Here is a 22,827-nt window from a genome sequence, read left to right on the forward strand (position 1 = left end):
GTGGCGGTGCCTTGCATCCAAAGGTCCATCGCGAGACTGTTTCAGGAGTAAGCCCGGCCACGGGCTCCTCCGCGCTCTTGTGCCAAAGCCAAAGAATCCTCCCCTTGGAGAGCGCTCCGCGCGCCGGCTGCCAGCCCACCTGGGCGAACCCTTCACCTGGGCGCCGCGCGTGGCGTGGCGAGGCCGGGCCCCGCCTCCCGGTCTCTCTGGTGTGTGGGGGGGGGAGGGCGGGGCCAACGAGCTGGGAACTTGCGGCGGGTCTCTCCGCCCCCCCCCCGCCCGCCTTCCCAGTCTCCTGCCTTAACCTGTTGGCGGCCCCTGAGGGGAGAGAGCGGCGCGCGCGCTGAGGTAACCCGGCAGCGCGCTTGGAGAACTTCCTCGAGCGAAGTTGCGCGCAGCCCGTGAGGGAGCTCGGCCGAACTGGGCTCCTGCTCGCCTCGCCTTTGCTCCACGGGATAAAGAGGTGTGTCTGGGCGAGAGAGAGAGAGAGAGAGCGAGAGCCTTGCAACATGGCCTCCTCCTCCTCCGCCTCCGCCGCCTTTTCTCCAGGCGGGGATGCCCGGGAACTAGACCAGGTGAGCCACCGGGCGGCCCTTTCCCCCCCCTCTCCCCCCCACCCTCCTGTTTCTTCATGAACTTTCCCTCTCCTGCGTCTCTCTCGCTCTCTGTCTCTTGCCGCCTTCCGGGAAGAAAAGCTGAAGCGCAGTGACCTTTCCCTGCTGCTCTCAGAGGAGCCGAGGGTTGACTCGAGGCGTTGGTCACACCTGAGGCGAGCGCGCTTCGGGCTACAAGCCTGTCGGTGGCCGCGCGGAAGCCCGCGAGGCTTGCTTCTGAGGAGAGACCGGACTGCCGCGTGTGAGGCGGTTCGCGCCCTCATCCCGGGACTCAGTCCCGCCGTTCGCGGCGGCGGGTCCTGCTTCCCATTGAGGAAGCAGCGTGAGGAGGGAAGCGGGTTCTCAGGTTTCCCCTACATGAAAAAATCCTGTCCTGCAGCGAGCTTGAAGGGTTTGAAGCAAGGAAACAAGCGAGGACTGGGATAGCATTATTTGTTTTCCTCTGAGGGACTCCAGGCGGCTTACAAACAAAAAGAAGAACCAGCTAAAAACATTTAAAAAGTCATTTTTTAAAAAAAGCAGTTCACCATTGATAGAATTAAAGCTATATAAAATCTAGTTTTGGCTTAGCCTTAGCAGGGACTACTTTCTTTTAATTAGTATCCTTGTGCTGCACAAATAAAATTAAGAGCAAGAGTTAATGGCTTAACTGACAAGAGATCCAAATCTATGAGTTGTATTAAACTAAGTTTTACTCAGAGTAAGCCCATTAATGAACATGGCTAAGTGAAGTCTGTTAATTTCAACAGGTCTATTCTGAGTAATACTCAACTGTGTTAAGTGATCCAAATTCTTAAGAGAGTGTATTCTGGAAGTGTCTTGCTGGGTCAACCTAAAGTCCATTCAATCCAGTGTTTGCTTGTTTTGGAGCAGGTTTTCTTCACTGTTAAGCAGATGCTAGGCTACCTACCAGAAATAGGCTGGAGGTCCACATTGGCGGTCTGTATTCTGTCAATCTCTGTGTTAGAAGTTTTGTGCTCTTTATAACATAATAGTGGGTGTAGTTCTCTTTGAACCTGCTGGCTCTGTGTCAAATGCAATCACACCTGTAGCTTCAGGTAAGCCTTGTCAACAGCATCGCTTGCCTGGGAGGTAAAGACACTACTAACTGAAGAGAGCATGGTGGCAAATCCAATAACAACTTATTTAAAAGGAAATTACTTTGATCTCAGTGGGACATGCTTGCAAATAAACTTGCATATGATGGGACTGGGAAACTCTCATTGCAGTCTTGCTTGCGCTTGCAGTGTGCTTGAATGCATAAGGAAGCTGAAATGTTAGTGAAGGGGTTTCGTAAATACAACAGGGATTTAACTTTGAATGTCGTTCAGTAATTTGTTCTGTGGACCATGGTCACAATATCAGAGGGCCTGTTAATGCTTCTGAGTGTTGTTTGACTGTCCGGTCTGAGTTAAAATCTGGCGGCAAACTCTGAAGACTGGGTTAGCACGCCTGTCAAGTGACTTTCCCATGTTGTGCCTTGAACCGAATCAGTTCCAGCTTTCAGGCAGGTCTTTCTGTTTAAGCTGAGAACATCCCTTGCACATTTTAGCACCCACAGTTGAATCTTTGGGACAAGAGCGGGGATATCTTTTCTTTTAGTGAGGCGAACCTCACGCACAAACCGCTTTGTGTGTCGCCTGGATATATTCCCATTGCTTTTGACGTGGGACTTGAAGGACCATCTTGGAAAAATACAGTGTAATAGAGCCAGTTTTTAGTATGTGGCATAGATGTGCACCAAGTGGGAAAATCCACTTCTTGGGAATGAGCAGTGAATAAATTTAAAGCTAAATGGACAAGATTTATTGCACTGGTATTGGAAGCTCACTAGTTTGAACTGTGTTTTGTATTACTATTCCAAAGAAACCAGTCACCCTGCCGGTGTGCGGACTGCTCTTCTTTTTGTGGGTGTTGCTTGTGTATAACAAATTACTTAATACCTGGTGAAAGAATATAACAATGTTTTTGTTTCCAAGATGTACTTCTCCTTCCTCTTCACTTCAGGTTTGCTATCAACTTTATGGTGCGGGTTGAGTCCATTATTCTACCTGGTATAAACAATGCATTTTTCTGGAATTAATCACAACTTTCCTTGAATTCTGATTAAAGCTGCTCCTCACCTCCATCCTTGGTGCCAAAAGTCGGTTTATATCTACTTTAAATAATTGTGGCGTGTATATTTCAGAAAAGTAATAGATAACAGTATTTAAGATACTGTTAAGGTTTTAAATATCAACAAGCCCATCTTTGTTTTTCTCTTTCTCCACAAGAAATCATTGTTGCCTGAAAGAAATTGGAACAACATCTTTTCACTATGTATCTTGTTTTACTGTTTTTCTACTATCTGCTATACAGAAAAGTGTCAACAGTCTTAAAACACATTAATCAATTGCAAGTCTGAGCCTCAATTACAGTGGAACCTCTGGTTACGTACTTAATTCGTTCCGGAGGTCCGTTCTTAACCTGAAACTGTTCTTAGCCTGAAGCACCACTTTAGCTAATGGGGCCTCCTGCTGCCGCTGTGCCACAGGAGCACGATTTCTGTTCTTATCCGGAAGCAAAATTCTTAACCCGAGGTATTATTTCTGGGTTAGCGGAGTCTGTAACCTGAAGCGTATGTAACCCAAGGCACCACTGTACTACAAATGAGAAGCCCTTCCAGAATGGTGGTGAGGCATATGTCAGAAGCGAGGATGACATTTCCTCATACAATTTGACACGAAGCTAATAAATACCCACAAAATACTTCTATTTGTCAAAGGCTGCAATGTTATAGGGTCATAGGAATGAGTTTTCTGTCTGGCTTTAGTTTTTCCATTGGCATGATTTGTCTCATTTTACTGGATCTTTTTGAAGCTATCAGTTCTTCAGGTGCTTAGGGTTGTACCCCAATGCTTCACTCTCTGCTCTGTTCTTAGTGGTGTAAGTTAATTTGTGGGCAATGGCTGTGTGAGTATGCTCCTTTCACTCTTTGGTTGCTGATGGTTTTTCCCACAATGTCCCTCCTGTCATCACGGTACATTTGACAGATATACTGACCAGCAAATCAGATGCTCACACAGCAGTATGCCTTGCCCTTCCCAATGTTTCATGCAGGTGTCTGCCTCATTCTTACAAAGAAGCAAAATCAGTGTTTCCTTTTAATGTTGAAAAGCTGCTTCATGCAGAAGTGGGCTAGTGGCTTCATCAAGTTCTAGCCTATCAGTTGAAACAATAGGTTTCAACTGAGCTCGCTCTGAGGTAGAAGGTCATACATATGACCAAAATAGCATGAAAGCACAATGGCTTCAACCCTAACATTGCATACCTCTGGATCCAACTTACTCACTATTCCCCTTCAATGATTTATTGTTTTTTTAAAAATGATAATTTGTAGAAAAAACATTTCCAAGTGGTATGCAGCAAATTAAAAGTAGAAGAAAGTATAAAATACCCAAAAAAATGCACAAGTCTGAGGTGCATACAAAATGAGAATGAAAGGCAATGTTGTTACTCCTCAAAGACTTGTCTGAATAAATGTTTTTAACAATAACAAAAAAGGGGGAAAAACACATCATATGCCACACATGTCAGAAGGGAGTATGCGCCATAATGTGGGTGCCATCACAGTGAATGTGCTGCTCCAAGTAGTTGTCCAGTGAACCTTGGAGGTGAGTGGCACCAGCAGGAAGGCCTTTACCAGTGTCCTCAGTGACTGAATAGGATGTATGGAAGGAGGCAGTTTCTTAAACAGTCAGGCTCTAAGTTGTTTAAAGTTTTGTATACAAATGAAAAAATATTGAGCTTTGTTTGGTAGCAAATTGTCACCCAGTTATGCCTTTAGTGAAACAATGGACCAGTTGGGATGATATTTGTGAAGTTTAATCCCCAAGCCCTACCCATGGACTTGGGGGGGCTGACCACGCCTCCACCACCTACTTGGGGATGACCCATCCCATCAAGGTGACCTTCACACATAGAATCCTTTGTGTGTAGGTCAAAGTCAGATGGCAGACTTCTGGATTGCATGATATTGGCTCATGTACATGTGATTATACATACATACATAGGCTCCATCTGGATGGGGTACCCTGGTATAGATGGTAGAGGCAGGTGAGCATGCTAGCTTCACATATAAGGTTGGAACAGAGTTCTGAAGTATTGTGCAAACCCAACTGATATATGGATATGTTACTATTACAATAGCTGATGGCCCCAGCAATGCAAAGGATCTAGCACTGGCCTGTAACAATGCAAACATTTTCAGATGAGGCTTAAAATGGCTCGCCATTGTAAAAGAATATATTGCAATGCAGCACATTTTTATTTCTCCTCTGCAGTCTATATCAGGTTGACAAAAATGTTTGTTGCAAATAATGCTTTTTAAGAGTTGCGTGAAGCCATTGTCCAGGAAATTTCTACCTATACATAACTCAGTTCTTCTTCAACTATCATTGATATACCACTGTCTTTTGGTCTAGTGTGCACTGAAACCCATTCAATATATCTTAAGGTTCATTTTGCATAAGGCCTCATTTTATTAGGTTGTTCTGCTGCTAGACAAGCTACTGTTGAATAGTTCCTGCTTTTTGAACTGTTCTGTAATTACACGATTTGGGTCTCAAGGGTAAGACACAAAATATAATGTACTTATACACTGCTTGTGGTGCTAAACAAAACCTTTCCCATTAAGAAGAAGAAAGAAAAGATTTGGATATGTGATAAAGCATATTGTGTTGGCTTGTTGCCCAGAAGGTCTAGGGTGTCTTTCAGTTGAAACTGTAAGATTAGCTTCAAATTCAATCAGCGACAAATGAATTTTACTTTGTTTCTTTGCGAAGTTTTTTAATATCTATAACATCCCATGTGTATGGGGTGGGGTAGTTGCAGCCATTTGCTAATGTATAAATTAATTGCATCAGACCTACAGGAGCATATCCAAGTACCTCATTGCAGTAGCAGAAGTTAGCATGATTCCCACTAATGCAATGGAGCATTCTCCCTCACTTCTTCTCCTGTGTGTTGCCCATGACCTCCCCAAATCTGCTGGGGGAAAGGGGTTGGGAAAACCCCCAGACACTGGCAGAGGAAGAGGAGTGCGGGGAGAGCTCACCGCCCCCAGCAGTGCAATCCCGGTGGGGTGCCATCGCAGCTCCCCCCCACACACACTGGGTGCCATGCCCTCGCAGGTGGCGTGCCCTGCCCCCAGGACATGCACCATGCCCCTGCGGGCGGCGCACCAGCCCCGCCCCCACCTGCTCCCTGCCCCCCCCCCCGGTGCCGGAGCATGAAGCTCCGCCATGGCTCCCAGCATAGCATGTCGTGGTGGGGAGGGCACTGGTAGATTATTCTGTCAGGGAAGCAGAAATGCTTGCACTGATGGAACTGTTCTCTTACAGAACACAGTGCAACTCAATGAAAAGAAAATAATAGCATTGGTGTATAAAGCGAAGTGGTCAAGGAGCATTTAATTACGGTAAATAGCAGCTAAGCCAGCAGGTGTGGAAGAACACAGATTTGGTGCTGTAGTCCTTTGCAGATTGTATACATGGAAGGCAAAATCCACTTCTCTAGTACTGAGCATTCTAGTAAAGCTCTATTCTCTCTTACGTTATAATAGTTCTTTTTAAACATGTGCATCAGTAAGTAAGTAAGTAAAGTACTGTAATAGTGGTTGCACACACATCCTGGGAGCCTTGAGTTTAAATGTGGCTATTGATACAATGGACGTCTTAGAAACTTGGCTAAATCCAAATGTCATTGGCAGAATGACAGTGAAGCCCTATAATACCAGTAGTACAGGAACAGCAGTGTGGTTGTGTTTGAAGAACAATTTGTGGTGTAAGGATACAAATAGTATGATGCATTTTGAATAGGATCTATCTGTCTTGTAGAAATTAGTGGGGAAGCTCCTGTTTGTTGGAATACATTGCTGGAGCCACTGAATCAAAGTACCTGCTACTCTTTATTATCTAAATGACATATAAATTGGTAAAGTCCTTCCAAGGTAAGCAACTTAACAAGGGATCAGGATTTTGATCCTCACACTTCAAAAGTCCCAAGACTACAAGAACCCAGGCATAGCTGTGTAATTTGAAAAATCCATTTAAGACACTGAACAAAATGGTTCCTGGTTGGAGTATATCCAGTTAAATCAATGAGTCTACTCTAAGTGTGAGTAAGTTGTATATTACCCATTTACACATCTGCAATTTTCATCATAGCACCCACCACTCCATTTGAGTGAATTCTTGTGTGTAGCTTGGGCTTACTACTGCACCTTTTAAAATAATTGGTTTTCACTAAAAAAAAAACCACACACACCATACATTCAAAAATACAAATTACACTTTTGGAACATTTCATAAAAGCAAGGTGGCTTACAATATGAAAAGATTTATATACAAACATAGCAAAGTAGTCATAAAAAGTAGTCATAAAAATAACACATCAAACACATCAAAAACTACATAACCAAACTGAACCTTTTCCACATAAAAAGATACAAAAAATTAATATCAATAACAGCAGCAAAAACGCCCAAGAAAACTTCCCCCCAAATACCCCATTCCTTGCAGTCCTTAGGAAGCCTGTCAGGCCCCACCCTAGACCAGGTGGAGAGAGGCAGGAGCAGGACCATCAGGCTCTCAGCCTTTTTCTGACTGTGACCTCCTTCCAACCTTGCTTCCTTCCTGTGCCCCCCATGGATGTAGCGAAGGGGGGGGGCAGCTGCCCCTCCATAAGTAAAAATCAATACAGTACATATCTGAGGCTCTGCCCCCAGCCACTCTGGACAGCTTTTCCCAGCCACTCTGGGTGGCTTACAACATATATAAAACCACAACAAAACACCAAACATTAAGAAACAGAATGTCCTATACAGGCAACAAACAAACCAATAAATCAATAGAAACCAATAATAACAATAATAAGAGTTTACACTTATACCCAAATTAAAATAACCACCAACCCCAACTAAACATTTAACCAACCCCAACCCGACAAAAACAAACCAGAGGAACCAAAATTAGAACCGTTTAAAACGTTGTAAAACATTTTTGCCAGTTGCCCCAACCCAAGAGTTGTTTCAGTAATGCCCCTCTGGCCTTCCAGGAGCCTCTTATCTGTTCAAGGTAAGTCTGGGCCCCACCCCCTAGGCCAGGTGGAAATAGGCCTTGCAGCAGTGAGGGGTCTTCCTTTCAGTGTTCACAGCAGCAGCAATATCCCTCCAGCCTCCTAGGAGCCTTTTAGGTGCAGATAAATTCTGCACCTAGACTAGGATTATTTTCCCTTGCAATTGGTGGGGGCGGTTGCCCATGGAGAAACATGCAAATATGCAGCCATCCCCCTTGTAGATGCATATCATACAGTCCATGGATAGCTGCACCGTATGATTCTGCAACATGTATAAGTTACATAGGTTGGGTTTTGGAACAAATCAATTGAGAGATCAAGGGTGGAGGAGGGGCCACTAGGGGCACATCGGAAGATGGCTGACAATAACATCTCTCCGACCCACACGAGGTAATTAAGAGGCTGTGATGGGAGTAAATAGCCTCCCTACCCCCCCCAAGGTTGGGGGGGGCTGCCCTTGCCTGCTGTGCCCTATACCACCCCCGAATTTGTGGGGATGGGGGCACTAGGCAGAAAGCCCTCCTGTGGATCTCGGCGCTCCTGGATGCTGTCTCTGATCCCTGCCTCTAGCTGCAATAACTTCAAAAGAAACAATTAGGAGGAAGCGAATGCACATATTTCAAGGAAGGAGGGGGAGTAAAGACTGCTAACTGAAGAGATCTCTGATAAACAAGACGGGTCAGAGGAACAAAAATAAATCATGAGAAGATCACCAAGGCTTGGTATGGCAAAGGGACTGGATGGGGGAGGGGAAAAAACTTTCCTTTCTTTCCTCTATGTGATTAAACAAGAACACCCCCCCACACAAGTCAGAAATGCCATTTTAATGACTTAAGCTGTGGATTTAAGACTGTGTGGAGATAATTTTCTAACCAAAGCATGTTTCAAGAAGATCGTGGAAATATAAGAGCTTTGGAATGACGCAGTTAAAAATACCGTCACCATGTTGGCAAGTTCTGTCGGAGGACTTACGTCTGGGAGGAGGAACAGAGCTGTTTTTATATTATGGGTAAGACTCCTCAGAGGGACTTAAGAGCGACAGATCTGCGAGATTAATGATGGAAAGAGCGATGTTATTTATGAAAGCGATGATATATGGAAACCATCTTGATATGAGGATTGGATGAACGGAAAAATTCACACAGGATTATAATTGGTGTTTATCTGCTTAAGGAGATTATCAGAAGAGATCATAAATAAAAAAATAAAAAAAATATACGAACAAGATGAGATGTGGAAACAGCAAGATAAGACTGGATAGAATTATGAACATTATTTGGACTGATTTGGAGATTAACGCAGTAGCAAGAAGATGATCGGAATCCCCCTTCGGAACTTGAAATATGGGTCCCCTCAACAAAAATTTAAAATTCAGCTTTGTAATTCGGAATTTATGTGATGTGATTTGATTTGATTTGATTGGTCGGCTAATAATAATTATTTTTTTTTAAAGAGAGATCAAGGGTGAATGCGTTGGTAGAAACATGAGATGATAAAAGTGGACTGCTTCAGAATGTAGAGGAGAGTTTTAAAAACAACATTACCAAACTTAAAAAACAAAATCATATAACATAAACAGTCCTTATGTACAGATAACTACTAGTACACACTATTAATTGGTAATACGGGCATTACCAAAGACTTGAAGTTTGCATAGGATGGGGACCTTTGAATCCTGCTAAATGAGTTAAACTGGGAGCAAATCTGAGTGAACCCCCCCCCCCCGGCCATCTAAACCAGAATTCAAGATTTGACCCTCACATTGCTTCTCCAGTGGCAATGGACATGAATGAAACTCTCCTGTGGGAATAACACCTTGTATCCATTATGCTGGTATGGATATGAGGAAACGGAAAGCCATATTCATGTGGTAGGTATGTGTTAGAGTAAGCCAATTCTGAATTTGGGTGATATGGTCATTGTACACTCCATAAATTCCATTTGTGCCTAAGCTAGACGTGATAAGATGCCTCTGCCCGTGAGTTCCCATCAGCGATGGCATGTTTTTGTTGTTCGTTTTCTTAACATTTTGAAAACTTTGATGAAACTTGATTTTATTTTATTTTTAAGGAACAAAGTAATGCCAAGAATCTTGTGTGACCATGATAAAAAGGAGAGTTGGGCAAGGGCAGGGGAGATAAATAATACTTTCCTGTTTTAAAGGCCTGTACAATTCATTGATTAAATGAAGATGATGCGCTATCTTTTTTAAAGAGAGCCTGAAAGCACGAGCTAAAATAAGAATTAGGAGGTTATTAAATTATTTTCAACTAAGTAATGTTATGCTTCTGTAACTTTCTTAATTAACAGGAGAATCAAAGCAATCCCCTCTTTCAAGATACACACAGTTTTGCATGTTAAGTGTATGCAGAACATTTTTCCTCCTTAATTTTTGAAAGATATCTTTTGTTCCGGTCTTCTGTGTCTTTGGAGTCAAATCTTGAATGACTTTACTAAGGAGATTCACAAGAGAATATACAGCCGCTTGTTATACAAAGGGGGGGGCGGCAAATAAATTTTGCATTTTTAGCTAGAGACCCCCCTTTAGATTTGGGGAGGCAGGTTGAGTGTTGCAGCTAAGGCTAATTGAAAACAGATGAGGGAGAGCCACAGCACATTTTTTAGGACCCAACAAGTGGCTGCACAACTTTGCTTGCTGTGCCGTGGGAGCTAAGCTGAACTTAGTGCCAATGTGCATGTAGAGAAGAGGGTGAGCAAACTGAGGTAGAGATTGAAGAGGCTTAAAATGTTGAATATGCTGTTTAGAGTTTTATTATAGTCACAGTTTTGCTTTTTAATCTGGCATGATGCAATAAGAAATAGAGGTGCACACCTCATTTGTACAGATCTCCCCATCCATAATCTTGCCCCAAGCGATTCCCAGACTTAAGGCTGATTCATATAGCAAGGTGGTGATGAAATAAGGTAGCCACAAACCGACTGGTTTGGTAGTAAGCATAAGAATCATGGAAGTTACTAGCAATATATTCTGGGGGGTTGGGTAACTTGGTTCACTGTAGCTTTCTATATCTTAACACAAAGGCACATAATGAACTGTGAAAACCACTGTAGCTAACACAATGGCAGCATACATTTACCCCCCTCCCACTGCTTATTGCCAAAACTGCCCTGTGTGGTAGATGAGGCTGAAAGACGATGGATGGCTCAAAGTGAACATGGGTCTTCGCAGTTCTCTAATTCCAGAAGTAGGGTATCCTGTAGTTCAGTCCATATCTCTTAGTATTGTGTATAACTATTGAAGCACCATTAGCAAGGCTCCTCATATCTTAACCTTGGGATATTATCTGGGAATTCCACAAATTACCTTTTGTTTTGCAAATTTAATGAACACATTGCATGCCCTTAGGGCTAGAATATCTTTATACATTAAGCAGACTTATTTAATGTGCATTAAAATTTATGGGCTGCCTTTTCTTTCTTTTTTGCCACAGAGGCCTTCAAAGTGGCTGGCAGTTTCAATAGTAATAAAACAGCTCATTAAAAGCAATTTACAGAAACACGAACGCAACAGCAGTAATTGTATTTTGTTTGCAGAAGAGAAGACACAGCCTTCTGAAGGTCTCATTGAACAAGAAGGTGGTCTCCTAAAGATCATGTAAAAGCTGTTGATGGAACAGTCTGCCTTGGGAGGTTGTGGACTCTCCTTCCTTGGAGGTTTTTAAGCAGAGGTTGGATGGCCATCTGTCATGGATGCTTTAGCTGGGATTTCTGCATTGCAGGGAGTTGGAGTATATGACCCTTAGGGTCTCTTCCAGCTCTGCATTTCTATGGTTCTATATGCTGACACTGGAAAAGCCCTGTTTTTCTAGTAGAGGATAACTTTGCCTCAGGCAGTATCTCATCAGTAGGATATTACGGTAACTTGCAGAGTATAGCTGTTCCACATTCTCTGCAGCCTGCACAAGGCAGTCTTCAGGAGCAGTCTCCTGTGAAGTGTTACAGTAGTCAAACTGAGAAGTAACCAGAGGAAACATGTTAATGGAAAGTAGTCTCCTCCCTTAGGTGTGCATATGGTGCACCATATTTATGCATCTAACGTATATTCATGTGCCTGAGTTTATTCAATAGACATTTTAAGAGTCAGCAGGTCAGGGGTGTTTCCTTTTTAACCTCCATTCGCAGCAGCTCTTTAGAACATTTGACCTTAGTTACTTGAACTAAAGTCAATCGAAGCACTAATAGGAAACTAAGGGAAGTCACATGACTTCCTGGCATGCAAAGTAAACTTGGGACACCTGAGGCTGTTGTCATCTCATCGCTTGCTCACCACTTCAAGCGCATAGATGAATTTGGCGCTCGAGCATGACAGCCATGAAAAGCTTTCTGTCTGAAAGACACAGAGAACGGATTGGAAAATGTTTAAACTTGAGGCTGCTATATTGGATGACTAGAGGTCCCCCCCCCATTTGCTCTGGTATTATCTAAGATTATGAGTTTCCTTTTGTTCTTGCTATGGCACCTGCTGCTGATGTAAGTACAATAATCTCGGCTGCACCGCTCACTAGGTACTTTGATCAGAGCATATGTCATGACTTACTGTAAAAGGTACTGGAGGTTTGGATTGAAAAGTACTGAAGGTTTTGCACTACTGGAAACCGAAACCTCTTTTTTTGTTTTTTAACCTTGCTGTTTTTATTCATAAAATTTCAAGAACACCTCTACATATTTGGTACAATAGGTCATCAATATTATAATAATTTCAAAGTAAGTTACCCTGTATTGGATTTTCCTGTGCCAGAATAGGTGTGTGTTTGAGCATGCTTTTGTCTGTTGTTCAGAATGGTTTACTAGTATATGAGATGCAAATATCCACAGAGCTAACTATGCTTAAAATAAGGTAGGCTCATACGGTCTGCTGTGTTTTAGTAACGACTCCATTGTTATCTGGTTCGATTTAGAAATGCAGTAAGCCAAATGGCCCATGAAAACGAAATCCTTTACTGCTAAATGGAGAGGAAACAAATGCATTTCAAAACTTACAATCCTGTGCGTATCTACTCAGATGTAAGTCCCATTGTGTTCAGTGAGACTTATTCCAAGTAAATCTATGCCAGCTCTTGTCAAAAGCAGTGTGACCAGGCAATTTTAGACCCTGGATTTAATGATCTTAGATGTCCTGTCTGTGTGTTCTGTTGTGAAGCACACAATTAACATTTCTCTCCCCCCCTTCAAACCATTTCATGCTTTACAACTGCTTCTACATCCTTGATATATTAGAGCAAAAAAGTATTTATAAACCCCGAAAAAAAGGAGCCCTCTGAGCACATGCACTTTTGCATTTTAAACTCTGATCATACCATCATTATAACTACAATAATAAAATTGAGTTTGTATTTGCTGCACTAATATTGGTGCCCTGCTGCACTTATTCCCTGAGTTGGTGAGGTTTGTTTGATAGCAACAAGAAACTAACCTTTTAATGTAATCAACCCTGTCTTGTGGAATACTGCCGTTGGTGTTTATACCCCGCCCATCTGACTGAGTTGCCCCAGCCACTCTGGGTGGCTTCCAACACATATAAAAACACAATAAAACATCAAACATTAAAAGCTTCCCTCTACCAATAGAGATTCGGCATAGACCTTCTGTTTCAATTTCTAAATGCCTGCTGAAGATTTTTCTACTCCGTCAGACTCCTGCAGGCAATGAAGACAATATCTTTCCATAATAATTAGCTGATTTCTGGTTTTAAAGTTTTATATGCTTTCATGTAAAACTGTTGTAAACCATTCTGGGTTTGTTTTTTTTAATGAATAGTGGTATATAAATACTTGTAATAAATAATAAACAAATACACTTTGAACAAGCACCATTTTGCTGTAAAAACAAGATGATTTAATATTTTAAAGTTTTAAAAAAAATACAAAGAGCATCTGTAACCATGTACACGCTTGGCTGGCTATAACATCTTTTTAAAATGAGAAGAAAGGATGCTGTGGTGATCAGCATCACCCGCAGTTGTCTCCCTCCATGTCCATAATGGCCCAAGTGTTGGCCAAAAATGGTTCCTCTCTTCCTTCCTTTTTTACAATTTGCAGAGTGTTTCGGGCAGGACTGAAGCACCCATGAAACTTGGAGGGGAAGGGGAAAGAGAATTTTCTCCAAAATATTTGGAGAATGGATGGGGCGAAGGCTGACATTTACTTTAACCATGCAAGGTTGCAGAGGGATTTTTTTCCTTTTCCTTTCAAAACAAATACCCGGCACCACTCAAAAGCAGTACAAAGCCCTCTCTGTCTCCATAGCTGCCACTTCCTAATGGGTATGGAGTGACGCAATGCAATGTGACGTGTTCCTGCCATGCCACCCCAGGAAGTGTCTATTGGCTGCTTCCCACTGGCCCATATTCTAACAGTGGTTTTGGAACAACACAACATGATGTTTTAAAGTAGAAGAAAGAGAAGAGAACCCTCTATCACCACATATACTTAAGGTAAGCAGAGTCCCTGTCCAAATATTTAAGAGAAAACTATTTCCTCTGCACCCTGTGAGAGATAGCAAGAATGTTGCATCCTGTTTTTGCATGTGTGATACTTTGTGAAAACAGAGGTGGATTTTGGCTTAGCGTTGGTAAAAAGGGCCTGTCTGAGTGGGTAGAGAAAATTTCCTTCAAGCTGAATGCAAAGAGAGGAGAAGAAAAGAGGTTGCTGGCTTGGTGGCCTAACCTGACAAGCTAGGCCGTCCTAAATAAAACCTGATAACTCCCATTGGCTACTGCCAAAGGATATTATAGCCGCAGGCATTCCTTACTTTAAAAATGCCCTGTGAGGGGAACAGGCCAGTGTAGCTAACCACTATACCTCGCAAACCCTGCTTTTTTGTTAACCAATGCTTGTCTGTTTGGGTTGCCCCAGCCACTCTGGGTGGCTTCCAACATACATAAAAATATACAACAAATTAAACATTAAAAAAACTTCCCTATACAAGGCTGCCTTCAAATATCTTCTAACGGTTCTGTAGGGGAAATAGGGATGTCCCAGGATCCAGTCAGGGACTGAGTCAGCTTCTGTAAACCTTGGACTGTTAATGGAAAATAGGGACACTTGATCTGTAAATGTGAGCTTTCTCTTCTGTGTAAGTTGCTGTAAACTCACTTGCTCTCAGAACACTTCAAGCACTATGATATTGGGGTGGACCAGTGAGGAAGTGCAGAAGCAGAGGGCCATCATGAAAGAACGAAGGGGGCAACATGATGAAAGCTCACTGCCAAAAATAAACAGTTCTTCTACCCTTCCTTCCATATGCTGATCAGCTGTTTTGATCGTAGCTTTTAACCCTCTTTGCTCCTTTCAACTCCGTGGTAGCTGTCATTCAGTATGCTATCTCTTGCCAAAAGCTGAAGAGAAGCAGAGCTTTCTATTAATTGCTCCACACACTTGCAGGTGAAGTGAAGGTGGCTCAACCATTTTCCACTGTAAAGAACAATACGTTCAACCTCCCAGGGCAGAAACCTAACATTGCCCAATCCCCTCTGTCCCTGAATTCCTCCCTAACGTTTTTGGGGAATCTGGGCTAGCTTCCTCTGGATCGGTTTACACAGGGTATAGATCAGTGTTTCCCAAACGTTTTTGGGCAATGGCACACCTGTTTACTGAAAAAAAATCTCGCGGCACACCACCATTAAAGCCCCGCCCCGTGACGTCAGCGCGCAGCGTCACGCCGGGAGGGACGCACAAAAGTGAAAGTTTTTTCCCTCCCCCTTGCTGGGGAACCTCCAAGCTTTGGGGGTGGGAGGAGGCAGCAGAGCGAGGGACTGAGGGACGGCGGCAACTGAGGCGGCGGCGGCTGAGGCAGAGCTGGGAAGGGGGTTTCCAGGGGACACGGCAGCTCCTCGAAAGGCTTCTCTCAGCTGCGCTCAATCCGCCTCGGAGAGGATTTCCCCTCCGGTCCCATGCGTTCGTTTGGGGCATCGCTCCGGCTGCTCCCTCTCCCGCCGCGCAGGAGCGATGCCTCTCTCTGGCTCTCCCTCCGCGCGGGCTGAGGGAGGGAGGGAGGGGCGCGTGTGACCCGTCTCTGCTGGGAGACCAAACCCAGCGAGGCAGAGTCGCGCGGAGGCGCCCAGGCAGCGCTGCCGGCTGCGAGGAGGAGCGCCAGGCAGCAGCAGGAGGCGCGGCCTCTCCTCGCCGCCGCCGCCCCGCCTCTCGCCGCCCGACTCGCCCGCCTCCCTCCAGGCATCTCGCGGCACACGAGGCAACGTCTCACGGCACACTCGTGTGCCGCGGAACACCGGTTGGGAAACACTGGTATAGATGATGCACCCCAGCGGATCAGATTTGATGATTTGACTGCTAGTTGCTGCTAGTTGCTGATTCCCATTCTACTTAAGCTCCACCCCATCAATTTTAATTGCAGTAACCTTTCTGAGAACTATAGTAGTGCAATATGTGTAAAATATCAGCAGATGGTGCTGTAGCCCTTTACATGTTTGTACAAAAGCACAACAGGAACAGAGGATGTTCACATGAAAAAAAATGGGATCCTTGTATTTTTCCACCCTTCTGGCTTTTTGAGCACTGCTGAATATTTGCCATCAGATTCTTCAAATTTAATTTGCTGGTGGAGATGATTAACATTGACAAGCCCCCCCCCCCTGGCTTCTGTGTCCCTAATCCCCAGAAATTATAGAAGATAATATAGGAATAAGCACTATATCATGGGTTTTCAAAGCCTATCAGTGGGTTTTCCAAAGACTACGTGCAATTTTCTAATTTCTAAATGTATGCATACATGCCAGTTACTTTCAATCTCATAGAATCAATCATAGAATCATAGAGTTGGAAGAGACCACAAGGGCCATCGAGTCCAACCCCCTGCCAAGCAGGAAACACCATCAGAGCACTCCTGACATATGGTTGTCAAGCCTCTGCTTAAAGACCTCCAAAGAAGGAGACTCCACCACATTCCTTGGCAGCAAATTCCACTGTCGAACAGCTCTTACTGTCAGGAAGTTCTTCCTAATGTTTAGGTGGAATCTTCTTTCTTGTAGTTTGGATCCATTGCTCCGTGTCCGCTTCTCTGGAGCAGCAGAAAACAACCTTTCTCCCTCTTCTATGTGACATCCTTTTATATATTTGAACATGGCTATCATATCACCCCTTAACCTCCTCTTCTCCAGGCTAAACATGCCCAGCTCCCTTAGCCGTTCTCATACTGGGAAAGGGAAAAAACCCCTGAGGTGGAGTACATTTTTGCAAAAACTTTTGAAAATTTAAAACATCTGAGAGATCTTGGCATAAAAACTGCACAATGCATTCAAGACCAGCATATCCAGATTGGGCAAGTATATGTTAGGGAAACTTTTGTTGCTTATTAGAGAACTCCACCACCTACTTCTTGGATGCTTAGAGTTTTAAAACATAGCTTTAATTTAAAATGCAAGTGAGCAGGTAACAAAATGCATAGGCCCAGCAGCAAAAGGTCTTGGCTTAAATGGTCTTGGGTTTAAATGTCAGGTTCACTCTGGCCACTTGCACATGCAACATTATGGTAAACATGCTTGTTTAATAAGCTCAGATATGAAATAGAAGAAGATGCCTTCACGCCGGTATGGTTCCGTTTATCACATATATAGCCCAACAAGACAACAACAAGAATCCGCCAACAGCATACGAATCAATATGGGTAACCTGACCCAAAAATCCAACCCCCCTGCCACAAACAAATCTAACTAAAGCCAACCAAAGCCAACCCAACCACCCCTAGGCCACCCCTACCCCTCTCACCACCAAGGAAATATAACAAGCGAATAGAAAGAGAACCCACACAAGTGACGCTGACACAAAACCCCAAACATACACAGAGTAGAAGAATAGTGGCATTACCACCCTATCCCACCCCATGCACCCTCTCCACCCTCCCCCTCTTTTCTTCACAACCTAATACTGCGAGCAACACTAATGTCTCACAACATATGAAACTGATCTGTAGAAAACACAACTTGAAAAAACAGACAATGGACATATTTTTTAAAACTAAGAAATCTTTAATTTTTAATTTTTTTTTAAGCAAGGATATGCACAAGTATCACGTGGGAGCTCCTTCGAAGCCACTTTTCTCCTCCCTTCATGTGAGCAGCTGAAGAAGCCAACTTTGATTTATGGCTTCATATCCTGGCTTGTTCAGCTGCTCATGCTGGCTTCGCATTACGTGCAAGGATGTCCTCAGAGTTGGCTGGACTAAGCAGCTTCAGCCCAACTTGCACTCTTACTAGGCTAGTGATCCTTCTCATGGAAGAAGGGAGTGCAATGCATAGCTTTCATATCCATCATGCACATAATGTTTGTGAGGTGGGCACTGCACGTGAAGGCCCAATTTGCATGCGTACTACTCCCAAAAGGTGGGGTTTGTTTCTTAAAGGGGAATTTGTGTGAATCTTGTAAATGCATAGGCCTCCATGTCACATTATGTCAGTGTGTCTGCTTCTTCACCACACAGAGAGTATTGTGAGCTGGCTTTGGTATGTTCAAACCTACAGTCTGTATGCCTGCTTTGCTCACTCATTAATGTTATTAGTGTATATTTAGTTATGCACAGTGAAAGCTCCTAAGGGTTTGTGCTTCACTCATGTTTCAAAATATGTGACAGATGCACAGTGAAGTGAACTTCCAGTTGCTCCCCACAGCTTCTGGAAACTCCTTTCCCTGGGCCATGCCATAGGACGTGTGCCTCAGTTTAACATAGTTCTGGTGGTTACAATCTGTCTGTTGCTCCTTTAGCTACATTTTTAAAAAGTTCTCAGTTTATGGAGACAGCAGTTGTAAATTTGCATTGGTTCATTCATTCAATCAGCTATCCATTCTTATGGCTAGAGATTATCACCACCCTGCAAAGTAAGTGGCAAGCCTAGATGTGGGTGTGCTTCAGTCTGAAGTTTGTGCCTTGATATCTGAACTTGGAGCAACTTGGAGAAATGTGGCTATGGAGTTTGAATGTTCCAATTTAGCTTTACATTTCATATGAATGGGGATAAACCACTAGCAGATTTCTCTTTTCTTTGGCTGCATGGGAAAGGCAGGAGGCAGTTCACTGTACAGCAGTGTCACAAGACCACATTGTTTGCCTCGTGGATTGAAATTTCACCCTGATAGGTAAAATCATAGGCGGTGATGAGATGCCACAAACTGTATCTCATCCCTCTTGTTTAAGCTCCAGAACAGATGATTTAGATGAAACTCTTTACCTGTGAATTAAAAGGTGACTTCTGGCAGCTCCATAATCTAAACTGAAAGTGTTGCATACACCCTGTAACATCAAAAAGAGAGGGAAGGAGGAAGGGAGGGAGCCTTTCTGTCACAGGCATTTGAGTGCCTCTGGGAAGTGCAGCTGGTACCAGATTTCCTATCCTTGCCCAGAGGAACATATCAAAGTCATACCAATGTGACTACAGTAGATAAAACAACAAGGGGGTTAGGATGAAGAAGACACATACATTTTATTTCATTTCTTTTTCGCAGTGAGTCTGCTCTGGAGGTTTCCTCGTTGTAGTCAGTTCAGATGGTGCCTGTTCCTTTCCAGGGCTGAGCTCTGGCTGGGAAATGGTTCTTCAAGTTTGAAGTGGAAGGTGGTTTTAATCACGGAACTTATTTATCTGCCCACCTATACTGAGAATCCCCGCAACAGGGTGAGCTCCCATTGCTCGGTCCCTGTTCCTGCCAACCTAGCAGTTTGAAAGCACGTCAAAGTGCAAGTAGATAAATAGGAACCGCTCCGGCAGGAAGGTAAACAGTGTTTCCGTGCACTGCTCTGGTTCGCCAGAAGTGGCTTCGTCATGCTGGCCACATGACCCGGAAGCTGTACGCCGGTTCCCTCGGCCAGTAAAGCGAGATGAGTGCCGCAACCCAAGAGTCGGCCACGACGGGACCTAATGGTCAGGGTTCCCTTTACCCTTTTATACTGAGAATAGTTTTGCACTTTTAAGAAAAGTTTCCTTTTCAAAATGGATTGTTAAGTGTGCATGTGGCACTTCTAAAAATGAGAAAGGGAGGGAGCTATCCTAAAGCTTGAGAGAGCGGGAAGGGCATGAGAGTGACAAGGCCAGCATAAAATTCTCTGTATGTCTGGCGCATGCATAGACCCTGACAACAGTACAGCTTACTTGGTTTAGTCGCCTTGCCACCAAAGAGCTAATTTTCACATTATTTTGTTTTGTTGACATATATATTTCTGTAGGTCACTTTGTTGTTCATCAATGTTATAAATGGCAGGTGATTTTTGCCTCTGACCAGTAATGTGGATGATGCCTTAACACTGTCCATCTCTCTATTTTGCAAAATTGCCTTAAATGCCAATTTTCTTTGCATTTCATTTGCCTTAAGCTTGGCCAAAGGCCTGAAGCATCACACAGCTTTTGAGTTGAGAAACAGAAAACGTTTTGAATTTAGGCATATGAATATTTTCCGGTTGTCTTTCATTTTAGTTTCCCATAGAGCTCAGAATGCAGCACTTCATAGACATTTTGGGAAATACAGAATTCATTCCACTGTGCTAAGTTGTTATGCCTGTCTGTGTTCAATCAACACATAAGAACTCTGGTTTAATATAGCAGTAAGATTTTTTTTCTGTTTGTTTTTATTTTACATAAAAGTGGTACTTAGCATTCCAGTGACTTTGCTTTTTGTGGTTGTTTACTTCAGAAATTGGGATTTGTATAAAGCAAATGTGTACATTCAGTTGTCAATTTTTTTAATCTTTTATAAATGATACATGAAATATTTTGGTCTCCAGACATCCTCTCTTTAACTTCCTGTTGCCATGGTCACTCATTAGTATTCCATGGAGGCCTGGTTGCCATGGAAAAATGTGTAGTTGTACAGTGTTTCCATGGTTACTCTCCACCATTATGTACCTTTGGTATATCAACTAGCAGATCTGTTTGGGTAAGCCTGAAATATTACAAAAGTATTTAAAGCTACTGGTAATTCAGATCTCATGCCCAATCTGCATCTTGAATATTTATCTGTAGAAGGGCAATGGAGCCATTTTGGATTGCAAATGCCATATTAAAATGAATGCTTTTCAGAAATTATTTCACAGCTGCAACTCAGCCTGTATTTTCTGTGCAGGTTTGAATTTATATGCTGACGAATTTTCACACGTTTTGCAGGAATACCACATTTTGGACCCCTTTTGAGTGTATTTAAGCTATTTCATGTGTGGATTGTGTGAGAAGGTGTTCATTCATGAAATCGGATAGAAATCGGAGAAGCCACCTGGTGACTCGTTGCTTTTTGCAGGTTTCACAATAAAAGTGCACAGACCTTCTTTCTTCAATCAGCCAGGCCCATAATCCTGAGGGGTGGAGGTGGGTGAGCAGCTTTTACCTGAAGATTCATTCAGAGACGCTGTGGGGGAACAGCTTTCCCTACCTCACATGGTTATTTATCAGGAGCATCAACATTTCCCCTGACAATTCTAGAAGTGGATTTAGAGCAGCATGACTGGTCCCCCCCAAATGGGTGCCAAATTGAATGGGGCACCTCAGGGTGTCACAACTGTGGCGTAGTACACAGTCAGAATGGAAGGAGAGAGGCGGGGCCACCAAATTTTCACCTTGCACAGGAGCTACTGAAATTTCAAAGACCAAAGTCTGCCCTTGCGAATTCTCTACTGAAACCTTTTCAGTTTGACACAGATAGCCGCCTTAGGGCAACACGCTCATGGGGTGAGGTGGGGGGAAGTGGATGGAACAACAGATGCGATTCACACCTTTTGCATAATGGGCTACATTCCAAGCATGCAAAATCCAGCCAACCAGCCCTCTTCGTCCTCCATTCAGGCATGCAAGAGTTTGAGGGCACATTTCAGCCAGGCACAGCATTAAAGGAGGGTACAGAGCAGGGCTGGTGATGGGTGTGGGATGGGGAGGATGGACATAGCCTGGAGAGTTGGCCTGGCCTGGGAGAGTCCCCAGGGCCAGATAGAGAGGACCGGAGGGCCACATTCAGTCTCGGGGCTTGCACTTCTGCACCCCTGATATAGGGGCCCCTGAACCTCTATACACCTTTTCAACCATTATATAAGAAAGCTGTACCTGCCAAAATTCCTTCATCTATAAAACTGTTAAAAGTATGGGAGACCTAATATTGAAACGGTGGGCAGCATCTTATATAAACAACTCAATGGGCCTATGTACGTGTTCTGCATGATAGAGGCACCTTTTTTTAAGTGAAAAGTTTTGTAGCTGTTGATCAGCGCTGCTATCTTTATGATGGGGTGTATACAAGGAAACTCTTCTAACCAAATATTGTTGGGTGTATGTTTTTGCAATTGAGCCATGAAAGTATTCAAGGGCAGTTTGGTTAACTTCTTCCTTGATAAAGGGAATAGATGCTCCCTGCTCCCTAAACATAGGGCACCCTTGCAGGTGAGGCATTCCCACATGACCAACAAGTACAGAATCATAGAATTGGAAGAGACCCTGAGTGTCTTCTAGTCCAACTCCTTACAATACAGGAAACTCAACACATAGTTCCCCATCCAATTTGAAACCATGCCGGACCCTGCTTAGCTTTGCAGATGTCCTAGCAGTTTTATTGCTGGATCACTCTGCCATAGCTTCAAAGATTGCCAGGTGGGCATGGGAATGGCTGGTACCCCTGAGTCCCCCCCCCAAAAAAGCAGTGATTAGGGATTTGCTGGTACCACCTGTGAGCTGGTTATGAGACTGTTAGTTATAGACCTGCATATTGCAAAGTAAGAATTGCTTCCAGGTAATTGTAAAGGGAAGCTGTACAAAAACTGGTACTCCTCCCCTTTCTTTTCAACCACAAATTACTAGTGTGGCTGCGAAGAGTTGCCTCCAGTATGCTCAGGATTGCTTGTACTTGGCCTCTCATCATTTGTGTCATTTGGGAGTAGCAGTGACTAAATTAGGCTTGATTAGCATTTATACAGGAATAATCTATTACTTCCTCACAATTAAAGCCAAATAGTTTTTCGTCTTGACTGATGGTTCTCTTTATGAAGAGAGAATGTAAATGACTGTTCTGTTTGAATGTTTACGAAATTTAAAATACGACATTTCAAGCTTTGTGTTAATTTGGAGGCTGGGGTGACCATGCAGTAACATTCCTATTAA

At 43.5% G+C, this 22,827-nt stretch overlaps 1 protein-coding gene across 1 annotated transcript in view; it reads left to right on the top strand.

Annotated features, from left to right (window-relative positions):
• Positions 1-390: 390 nt before the first annotated feature.
• Positions 391-22,827, top strand: part of ANK3 (ankyrin 3) — a gene marked incomplete at its 3' end in the record, with an annotated part of 355,068 nt that continues 332,631 nt past the window's right edge. The window contains exon 1 of the mRNA XM_081912558.1: positions 391-575. Within this exon, the coding sequence (XP_081768684.1) occupies positions 510-575 (66 nt within the window). The 5' untranslated portion in view covers positions 391-509. The remainder of the gene's footprint in view (positions 576-22,827) is intronic.

Source organism: Podarcis melisellensis (genome assembly GCF_964234715.1).
Source record: "Podarcis melisellensis genome assembly, chromosome: 5".
Taxonomy (NCBI): Eukaryota; Metazoa; Chordata; class Lepidosauria; order Squamata; family Lacertidae; genus Podarcis; species Podarcis melisellensis.